The following is an 11,005-nucleotide window of genomic DNA, read 5'->3' as shown; positions in this document are numbered from 1 at the left end:
TGAGATAAAGGCTGCTTGCTGGTCTGGCTGTGATGGGGCCAAACCGGCCTTCAGTGCAGAACCCAGAGAGTGGAGAGGCAGGAAAGGCAGGCTTGATGGTAACACGAGTCATTCTGTCTGCACCCCAGCTGCACTTCAATCCTTCCAGCAAAAACCCATGGGTCTGCTCTACACAAATGACTGGCGAGCTTCTTCTCAAAGCATGGATCCTCACAAGGAAAACGAATACTCCTGAGCACTATTTTAAAAGTCATACTCCATACTTCTTAAAGAAAAATACCACAACCCTGCGAGTCCTTTCTTCCAGGTCGTTCCTTCGACCACACCTCTTGGGACCTGCAGACTGATCTTCCTTCACTGCGTGGCACATTCATTGACATTTGCAGTGTCTTCTCCTTTCAGATCCTCATTCAAGCTTTTCTTCTGCTCGATTTCAACCTGGCAGAGGAAAAAAAGGGAGAATATTTGTAATGAGAAAGGGCAACAAAAGATTAGAACATTTTCCTTAGTGGTGATTCATATCCTGCTCAGGTGAGGAAACTCTTGGTAAACTGAGAGGGATGTGAAGAGAACAAGAGTGAGGAGGAAAAGCTGGGTTTGATTTACTGTAAGTGTTTTCAGTCTGACCCAAATGGTTTTATGATTTAAGTGCCATGATGTAATTTCCAGAAGAGGCAACGTCATGCAGATAACCAGTCTCACATGGTTTCATATTCACCACCATCCCCCAGCCGTGCTCTGAATCCAAACCCAGAACCAAGGTGGCTTCCTAAGTGACAGCAGAAGACCAGCCTCAATTTTACACTCTGCGAAGACCGATGTATAAAGCAAAGAGGTTCATTTACAAAACGCAGATCTGCATTTGTGTTCTAAATTTCAACACCTCTGAAAACTCAGGGATAACCCAATGTTTGATTCTTAAAAGGGATAGTTAGGATCAAATACCATCTCCAGGGTATTTAAGAGACTGCTAAAAATGTAATTACAATCACCATTAAAATATTTGCCATGAGACGCTTTCCAGTATCTCTCACCATTGCTCTCAAAGAAGACAGGTAGGATGCCAATTTCTCAGCCAATATGCAAATCTTCTCAGTATACTGAGATTCTTGGCAGTTATATGCATACTGCATTTCCCCATCTGCTCCTCTCCTTCGGGCAGGCAGGCAGAAGAAATATTTGAGCACAGAAGTAATGCAATCCTTTTGTCTGCCGTGTAAGTCCCGCTGCAGCTTCACAGAGCAGCAAAACTCCCTGTTCTCACTCTTGCCGTATCAGCTGCTCCCCAGTAGTTGGCTGTGTGTATGTAAGCATGTTTATCCACTCTCTGCTGAGGGATAACCCACTGCTTGCTTGCCGTGAATCAACAGGCTGAACGTGCCAAATTCCCACCTCACGTGCCCGTGGTGTTTTATTTGCCTGCCCGCGCTTTTCAAGACAACGTAGTAAGCAAAGTAACCACGGTGATTGCTGCATGCTCGGGTTTTACCTTGTAGCTGTAGTGTGCTGAGTAGTTGACCCACTTCCTCACGTCGGTCTTGTCCTCCACAGAGATGGAGCGGACGCTGGCTTTGGACGCAGAAGTGGTGGGCATGTCGAACTCCACGTCTACGTAGCGGACAAAACTGGAAGGCACTTCCCGGTCAGAGCCGAGCTCCAGGTGACAGAAGAAGCAGTGAGGATGGCCAGAAGCTGGAGAAAGAAAGCAAACAGACCTGAAAGTTGTGTTGGATGGATTAAAAAAGACATCTAGGAGAAAGCAACCTCACAAAACTGCACGAAATCCTGAATCTGTGGGCAAAAATACAAGACATAAATCAAGCACCATGGGGAAAAGGTAATTCCCCTCTTCTGATTCCCCCAGTGTACGTAACATGCGAAGTACCTTGTGGCACGGCCTTCTGAAATGTCATGTATTGATAGTAAGTAAAGGTAGGATTTGGCAGGTATTTCATAGAATAACAGAGTAATTCAGCTTGGAAAAGACCTTTAAGACCATCGAGTCCAACTGTTAACCTGGCACTGCCAAGTTCACCGCAAGACCACGTCCTGAAGCACCACATCTACACCTCTTTTAAATACCTGCAGGGATGGTGACTCCAACACTTCCCTGAGCAGCCTGTTCCAGTGTTTGACAACCCTATTCCTGAAGAAATTTTTCCTAATATCCGATCAAAAGCTCCCCTGGCACAGGTTGAGGCCATTTCCTCTTGTCCTATTCCTAGTTACCTGGGATAAGAGACCAACACCCACCTCACTACAACCTCCTTTGAGGCGATGAGGTCTCCCCTGAGCCTCCTTTTCTCCAGGCTAAACAACCCCAATTCCCTCAGCTGCTCCTCATAAGATTTGTGCTCCAGATCCGTCAGTGGCTTCCTTGCCGTTCTCTGGACGTGCTCCAGCCCCTCAATGTCTTTCTTGTAGCAAAGGGCCCCAAAACTGAACACAGAATTTGAAGTGCGGCCTCACCAGTGCTGAGCCCAGGGGCACAATCACATCCCCAGTCCTGCTGGCCACACTATTTCTGATACAGGCCAGGATGCTGTTGTCCTTCTTTGCCACTTGGGGACCCTGCTGGGGATTTTCAGCCATCTCCTTTTCCTCCGGGCAGCTTCCCAGCCACTCTTCCCCAGGCCTGTAGCACTGTATGGGGTGGTTGTGACCCAAGTGCAGGACCTGGCACACAGACTTGTTAAACCTCATACAATTGATCTGAGTCCATCGATCCAGCCTGGCCAGATCCCTCTGCAGAGCCTTCCTGCCCTCAAGCAGATCAACACTCCTGCCCATCTTGGTGATGTCTGCAAACTTACTGATCATTGATAAAGATGTTAAACAGGACTGGCCCCAAAACAGAGCCCTGGGGAACACCACTTGTGACTGGTCACAACTGGATTTATCTCCATTCACCACAACCCTCTGTGCTCGGCCATCCAGCCAGTTTTTAAGTTTTTAGCAATGTGTATGCCCGTCCAAGCCATGCCCAGCCAGCTTCTCCAGGAGGATGCTGTGGGAGACGGTGTCAAAGGCCTTACTAAAGTCCAGGTAGACAACGTCCACAGCCTTCCCCTTGTCCACCAAGCAGGTCACCTCGTCATAAAAGGAGATGAGATTGGTCAAGCAGGACCTGCCCTTCCTGACCCCATGCTGACCGGGCCTGATCACTTGGTTGTCCTGCATGTGCTGTGTGATGCACGCAGGATGATTTGCTCCATCACCTTCCCTGGCACCGAGGTCACACTGACAGCTCTGGAGTTCCCCAGCTCTTCCTTCCGGCCCTTCTTGTAGATGGGCGTCACGTTTGTGAACCCCCAGTCGACTGCGACCTCCTTGGTCTGGAGGACTGTTTGTAAATGATGGAAAGTGGCTTGGCGAGCACTTCCACCAGCTCCCCCAGGACCCTGGGGTGGATCCCATTGGGCTCCATAGACCTCACACTTATTGGAAATTGTTATCCTCATTTTTAGCAAAAAAAAATTCTGGATAAGGTTAAATATTTTTTCTGGTTTCAAAAAGCAAGTTTGTGCACAGCTTGGAAAGAACTGTTTATTCCTTACTCTAACCCATGACAGGATGCCCAGTCATTAAAGACAGCAAGGTGAGAAAGCAATCTGTTCAGTTTTCATTGGTAAATGGAAACTTTTGTTATTATTTTTCCCCTCTTTGTTTTGCTGTACAGCAGTGATGTTTAAAATTGAAGTAGGGACTCTGGGTCAGCAAGGTTGGTTTTATTTCTGACTGCTGCCAGCTCTCTTGAGCAAGTAATTTAAGGTCTGTGCCTCAGTTTCTCCGTCTGAAAATGAGGATGAGAGCCTTCAAAACCACTTTGGGCTTTCTGATTGAAGGGATCCTATTATCTAAGTACGTGTAAATGAAAGTTATGAATAAATAAATGAACAGAATCCTTGTCTGCCACTGTTACAGGCTTTAGGATTTACCACTACTTGTTCATTGGGAAAGTTCTACATACAGCTCAGCAAGGTGTACAGGACAGAGACAAGGAAGGAGGAAGGCAGGCAGAGCAGTAAGAACGGGGTAGAGAAAAATAACCCCATGGACGCTACAGGCTTGGGGACGAGTGGCTGGAAAAGACCTGGGGTGTTGGTGGAAGCAGATGCCCATGAGCCAGCAATCTGCCCTTGAGCCAAGAAGGCCAACGCCGTCCTGGGGTGGATGAGAAGGGGTGGGTGTAGGGCAGAGAGGTTCTCCTGCCCCTCTGCTCTGCCCTGCTCACACCACAGCTGCAATCTTGTGTCCAGTGCTGGGCCCTCAGCTCAAGAAGGACAGGAACTGCTTGAAAGAGTCCAGCAGGGCCACAAAGATGATGGAGGGAGTGGAGCATCTCCTGCTGAGGAGCGGCTGAGGGAGCTGGGGGTTTGGGGGGCTTTTTTACAAGGAGACTCCACAACCTCTCTGGGCAGCCTGGGCCATGCTCCATAACCCTCACACTCACAAAGCTTTTCCTCATCTTCAGCTTGAACCTCCTGTGCTCCAGCTTGGGACCATTGCCCCTTGTCCTGGCATTGGACATCCCAGAGTAGAGCCTGGCTCCTTCCTCCTGACACTGCCCTTTCCAAATTGATCCCCAGGAATGAGGTCACCTCTCAGTCTCCTTCTTCAGACTTGTTTGTCCAGCAGGTTCATTCAGAGCTTTCTCTAATGGCCAGGTACCCTTGTTAGTAAAATCAGGAGGGAATCAACAGACTGCTTTTGTTTTGCATCTCTTGCTTCCCTGAGCTACTAACGTTTCATTCTGAGACAAGGATCTGATAACAGAACTCATATATGTGCACAGTAGGTTACTGCGACTGGAGGGAATCTGTTCCAAACGACTCTGATGCCCCAACATGTCTGGATTAAAGATTATTTTCTTACTTCAGAAAGTGTACCAGGCAGCACGCCAGGGATCCACAGCCAAACCAGACCAAAGTTCAAGTATCCAGATGCAGGGCTGTGCAGAGGCTACGTCCCTGCTTCACTGGAAGAGCCTTTTCCCACGATCGAAGGCTGGGTGGATGTTTTTTCTAATATTCTGCTGGTGGATTGAAAAAAAAACAAACCCAAACACGTGGAGCCCAGCCAGCTGCAACTGAAGCTCTGCAGAGCCTGTACACAGGCTTTCTTTATCGATGGCTTTGATCATATTAACTGTGAAGATGAGAAAGGTAATAAAGTTTAACAAGCTATTTTGGATACGATTTCAGTGATGTACTCAGTGGAATCCAGGCCATAGTTTTTCCTTAGGTCAGATCATAGTTGGAGTACACATGGTCCTTCATTTGTCCTATGCTTTTCAATGTTCTGTCATATGCAGACGTTTTGGCTACAAAACCATACAGACACAGACAGTGCTGATAACAAGCTCCTACAGTGAGAATGCAAAGGGCCCCGTCCCTTTAGAAAGCACAAAGAGAAAACATTTGGATAAGACAGCGAAGCTGCTGAAATAATTAATAACAATTTGAGTGCTAGGATAGTGCAACCCGAATGCAAGCAGCGAGCTTCGGGAGCGAGCGGCTGTCCTCCCAGCGGGGCATCAGGGCAGACCACAGCAGGGCTGGTGGTGCTGTACGTCTCCTGTCTACACACAGCCTGCACCAGGAGTGAAGCACAGGAGGTCCAAGTGGCCACCTGGAGACCTCTGGAGTTCCTGGGATTGCATCTGCAAAGGACTGATATGTCAGAGTTACTGCACTTCGGGTGCAATAACCCCATGCAGTGCTACTGTGTAAGTAACTGTACGACTTGTGGGTAGGGCTGGATACAGCCAAACATGCATAAGGTTGGCAGTACAACCCACATCAGTATCACTGTGCCCTTGTGGCCAAGAAGGCCAATGCCATCCTGGGGTGTATCAGGAGGGGTGGTTGTAGGGCAGAGAGGTTCTCCTCCCCCTCTACTCTGCCCTGGTGAGACCGCATCTGGAATATTGCGTCCAGTTCTGGGCCCCTCAGTTCAAGAAGGACAGGAACTGCTGGAGAGAGTCCAGCGTAGGGCTACAAAGATGATCAAGGGAGTGGAGCATCTCCCTGATGAGGAGCGGCTGAGGGAGCTGGGGCTCTTTAGTTTGCAGAAGAGGAGACTGAGGGGAGACCTCATTCATGTTTATAAATATTTAAAGGGTGAGTGTCACGAGGATGGAGCCAGGCTCTTCTCGGTGACAAACAATGATAGGACAAGGGGTAACGGACACAAACTGGAACACAGGAGGTTCCACTTCAATTGGAGAAGAAACTTCTTCTCAGTGAGGGTGACAGAGCCCTGGACCAGGCTGCCCAGAGAGGTTGTGGAGTCTCCTTCTCTGCAGACATTCAAAACCCGCCTGGACGCCTTCCTGTGTAACCTCATCTGGGTGTTCCTGCTCCGGCAGGGGGATTGGACTGGATGAGCTTTGGAGGTCCCTTCCAATCCCTAACGGTCTGTGATTCTGTGTGATCATGTGGTCAGAAGTGTATGTGGTCCATCAGGAAAATCTCAGGAGGAGTGGAAATCAATGCTTTCGAGCACCGCTTATATCCCTCTTTGTTTGCCATATACTGTGAGTAACAAAAACCATGGGACAAGCAGTTTTGAGATATGTAAACAGTCCTTGAGAGGCAAGGTCAGATTTAAACTCCACTTAGCCTGCCCTGTCAACACTCTGGGATTCCCTCTCTCTCGTGTGTCCTGGCATGGTGCTTGCCAGGCCCTTCCTTTCCCTGAAATCACATCTGACCCGACCGGAGGGCTGAGGACACTCTCCTTCCTCTCAGGATGTCAACAGATCCTGCCTGCCCTGCGTTCTGCGCGGTGACACTGACGGATGGACGCTCTGCGGCAGGGCTCCAACAGCAGCGCCAGCTCTGTGATGCATTTCCCCCCGACGCAGGGTGTATTTAATAAAGCCTCACGCTGGGAGAGGCGAGATCAGGGAAACAGCAGACATAGATCAACATCTCCCTCAGAATTAGAGTAAGAGAGGATCACCTTGTAGGAGGCAGCAGAGCCAGCACTTCTGCCTGTGGTTTGCTACTGGCACGTTCTGTGATTGTGTTGAAAGTCTGGGGGCTTTGCTTTCCCCAGCTGTAATGTCTATGCAGTATACAGAGATCTTTGGAGATGAGATGCCACAGAAGGCCCAGTTTCACAGCATCTCGTTCCCAGCGCTCGTGCAGATGGCACAGTGCGATTTCCCTCACAAGTGTGTTATTGCTCATACACAGCCTGAGGTTAATTTCCCATTGCGATATTTCTCCCGCGTTCCCAAGCTCTCTCTTCTTATGCCCCGCGCTACAGAAGTCACAGAGCCTTTGCTTTTGTCAGCAACGCCCCTCCAAACTGGTAACCTGTGGTGTGAGATGGCATCCTCAGGCCAAAACGTGACCTAAAAGACTAGAAGAGTTGGATCACTGTTTTGCTGACACTAGAGCTCAACACTCAGGAAAAACATACATCCTTAGACAGTGCCAGATCTGGTACAGCACTGTGCTGTCAGGGAACACCGAATACAGACACCCACCCAGTCACCCAGCTGCATTACTACAGCATTAACACTGAAAAGTGCATCTCATCTATAAAAAGCTGGTCTAGATGAGAGAAACCGAGAAGCTGAACTCACCACGAGCAAAAATAAACCCGAGTTGTGTAGCTTCACTGCACACCATGGATGAAAGGCAGGAAGTGGAATGACTGGCAGCGAGGGCCAAAGGGAACAGCAGCTTGTTCATATTATTTGAATGTTTAATTATGAACATTTTACCAGAAATGCAAAGACCTGCAGGTTTTATGTTGGTATTTTCTCTTCAGGTTTAAGCTGTATTTCCCTGTCTGCACCAGTTACAGAAACATAGCCACAAACTGGTGCTTGGATTTTTGTTTAATGGTTGCACAGCATCTTCTGTCCTCTTTCTGTCTCCAGTCCAAACACTCTGTAGTCATTAGTTGTGGTATATGTGTCGAAATACATAGCACTGGCCTGGTATGCTTGGCAATGCATGGAAAGGAAATCAGATGTGCTGGAACTACAGCAATTTATCTGGTCCTGTCAGTCAGCCCCGTAGCACAGCATCTTGCCTTTAAAAGTTACCTGAAAAAGCCCTGTTTCCAGTAACAGTGGTAAGCACACGGAGATGTTTGATGCCCAAGTCCCACAACGTACTCATAAAAGTAGAGACAGAAGGTGTATTTTTGCATCTGGAAAATCTAAACCCACTTTTACCATTATCAGTGTTTTTAGGATACATAAAACTACTGCAACAAAGAGTCAAATGCTTCATGCAATTAACTGATGTCCTCTGTGCTACAGAGGATGATTTATCCCTCGGCATGTAAACCCAGTATTCCCCATCTTCCAAAATCTGTAACTCCTTTTAGTTTACTCCTGCAGAGCCGGTACACACCACTCACCTGAGTTTTTGTCAGGCAGCCGGTTTATCCTCCACACGATGGAATTAAAGGCATGCTCGTATTTGGCAGTTCCCAAAGTCACTCTCATTACTGGCTCAGAACCAGACAGACTGGATGATCCAAAAGTGGCCCCCTTGTTCACCTTGGCTTTCAGGGATTTCTCCCCCAGGACACTCTCCCTGCGGAAGTTCTTCACCCACTCGGTCGGCACTGGGTAGCGGATCATCACATTTTCACAAGGGACCTGAGTCAATGGGTCCCGGTTGGACGAGAACCCAGTGGACATCATCAGCCAGCTCTGCACCTCCACCTCAGCGCCATTGATGCTGGCAGCTGTCCTCAGAGTAAAAGGCAACGTTTTCTCAGCAAAGACCGTTCTGAATCGCATCAGTTCAAACCGGCAGGCATCCAAGGGGTTGAAGAGGATAATGCGGGAGTTATTGAACACATCCTCATCCACACACGAATGGAACCGACAGCTGTACAGTTTAATCCACTTAGTGGTAGTAGTGGGCATAATATCCTGCCGTGAAACTATTTCATTCCCTTTGACCAGGACATCGTTAAGGCCCAGTCTGCATTCTGCCAGGCCAGAAAGGAAGCTGAGAACATAGATATGGGTCAGCACACTGTGCTGGAGAATCACACCGTCCCCTTTGGCCAAGATGCCACGAAACTCATCCCTGACATCAACCGTGATTTCTTCCTCTTGATAGTTTAGTCCCACCGTGCTCAAATCTGTTGATGAGGCTGGCAAGTTCATCAGCGTGTCTTGCACAGCATTGATGAAGCTAAGGAAGTCTTCATAATCTGTAGTCCCGAGCTTGATGATTTGCTCCCTCTCAGCTGTGTGAGCGATGGCTGGCTTAGGCTGATACTTCTTCTTCTCCTTGTAGGTGGTGCGGTCCAAGCGCACGCTGTGTATCCTTCCGTTCTCATCGAAGTTCTGCAGCTTGCGCTCCGAAATCTCGTGGTTGATTTCAAGTTTGAATTCCCGGAAAGGCTTCTCCAGCCCTTTCTCATAAAAAAGCTGTATACATCCACTGTCACTCAGCTTGACGTATATCGGTCCCCAGTGCCTGGATGACATAATGTTCTTCTTCTCTGGGATCCTCAGCATCATCGGCCACCCATCCTTTGGCTGAGCCGGTGCCAGGTTAAATAAGGCTGCATCCAGGTCATATGGCATCATGGGGTCATCATCAGGCAAGGCAGAGCTGCTCACACAATCCGGGTCTCCAATCTGGAGCTGCTTGAGCTGCTCGACAGCATTGGTGTGGGTTACACTTTTGTTTGCCTCACGGAAACTGATGGTATCAGGCTCCTGATGGAGAACGATGAGAGAGTCTCTTTGGCTTTTGCCTGGAGCGCTGGAGACAGAAGAACTTTTGGAACGCCTGTCCCGCTCCTCAAAGAAGGAGCTGAAGGGATTGATGGGTGAGGGTTGGACATCTCGCAGAGATTCATCCAGGAAGGGATTGGTAGCACTCCACGGTGGCGTTTCAACAGAAGGCAACTTGGTTAGGGAGGAGAGATCTAGTTTTTGGATTTTGGAGAGGTCACCCAAGGTGCTTTTAGGACGTTCTCTTTTCTTAAAGGATGTAGTGAGGTTGAAGTTAACATCTGGAGTCTGTTTTTCTGCAGGTGGGGTGTCTGTCTTCAAGGGGGAAAGGTTCTGTGGTGAAAAACCGACTTCGTTGTCATCGAAAGTCACCCAGCTGGGAAAGCGAACTGTGGTTGGGGTAGAGGAATGGCCATTCATGGAGGTGTTGTTCAGCTGCCAGTTGACAGCCTCCATATCTACCTCTTCATCCTCCTGGAGAGACGAGGAATTGTCTTTAAAAAAAGAGGGGAGGGGAGGAAATTGCAGCCAATTATTCTGAAGTTGTCCCCACTAATAGAAAAACACAATCTGCACAGTAACTGGGATGCTCGGGAAAGGCTTATTCATATGTTGGGATAGAAAGATAAGCAAAAAGTCTTGGTTAAAATGCTGAAGTCTGGCAAGAATTAATAAAGAAACAGATTCAGCCAGTTTTAAATGGACAGTTTAACACAGAAAAGGAGTGCAGGAAGAAATACAAAAATCCCCAACCTTTTGATCTAAGGACGAAACACTGTGCGAGTTTGAAGGGTTATTATAATTGGGAATTGCATATGAAGCAGAATGATACTAATTTGGTTTCCAGGCCACAATAACAACAAAGCAAACCCAAGAACAGATAGTTCTGACGGACTATCCATGCCTTTCAAGGTGTATTTGAAAAGAAGTGGCACTATCTCAGTTTCTCAGACTTTCTTCTTTTCTCTACCCTACCCTTTAACTCCCAGCTTTGCAGGACTCCTCTCTGTAGTCCCTGCTACTGGGTGCACCACTGGGTACAGCGGTGGATCCTTCACCTGTTATGGTTTGCCACAAGACTATAAATTTGTGGAGGCAAAAAAACCCAGCAAGCCGAGTGATTATCATCCACAACCACAGGGTGAGAAAGTAATAAAAAACCCAGCAAGAATAACGTGACTCTGTTCTGACCCTCAGGTCCCCACCAATACCTTCTCTGTTGTCTCACCCCTTTCCAATACTTTGGTTAGCAAGCACGTAAACCTCTGCAGCAAAGCA

The 11,005-nt window shown here is 48.2% G+C and overlaps 1 protein-coding gene across 1 annotated transcript; it reads right to left on the bottom strand.

Moving 5' to 3' along the window:
* Nucleotides 1-354: 354 nt before the first annotated feature.
* STON2 (stonin 2) lies at nt 355-10,213 on the bottom strand. The gene is made up of 3 exons (XM_010192811.1): nt 8,386-10,213; nt 1,490-1,692; nt 355-438 (listed from the first exon to the last, which is right to left on the bottom strand). The coding sequence occupies exons 1-3, from the start codon at nt 10,181-10,183 to the stop codon at nt 355-357; spliced, it is 2,085 nt and encodes a 694-aa protein (XP_010191113.1). The 5' UTR covers nt 10,184-10,213.
* Between the last annotated feature and the right edge of the window lie 792 nt (nt 10,214-11,005).

This window comes from Mesitornis unicolor, unplaced genomic scaffold, assembly GCF_000695765.1.
Source record: "Mesitornis unicolor isolate BGI_N332 unplaced genomic scaffold, ASM69576v1 scaffold8109, whole genome shotgun sequence".
Classification (NCBI taxonomy): domain Eukaryota; kingdom Metazoa; phylum Chordata; class Aves; order Mesitornithiformes; family Mesitornithidae; genus Mesitornis; species Mesitornis unicolor.
This window is presented reverse-complemented; position numbering and strand designations above follow the sequence as displayed.

What these genes read in the sequence shown, in the direction of transcription:
- STON2 (XM_010192811.1), bottom strand. Translation starts at nt 10,183, where the DNA reads ATGGAGGCTGTCAACTGGCAGCTGAACAACACCTCCATGAATGGCCAT. An exon ending in GCTGCCTGACAAAAACTCAG is followed by an intron (nt 1,693 to 8,385) that starts GTGAGTGGTGTG and finishes TTCTTTCTCCAG; the next exon opens with CTTCTGGCCATCCTCACTGC. An exon ending in CAGCACACTACAGCTACAAG is followed by an intron (nt 439 to 1,489) that starts GTAAAACCCGAG and finishes TTCCTCTGCCAG; the next exon opens with GTTGAAATCGAGCAGAAGAA.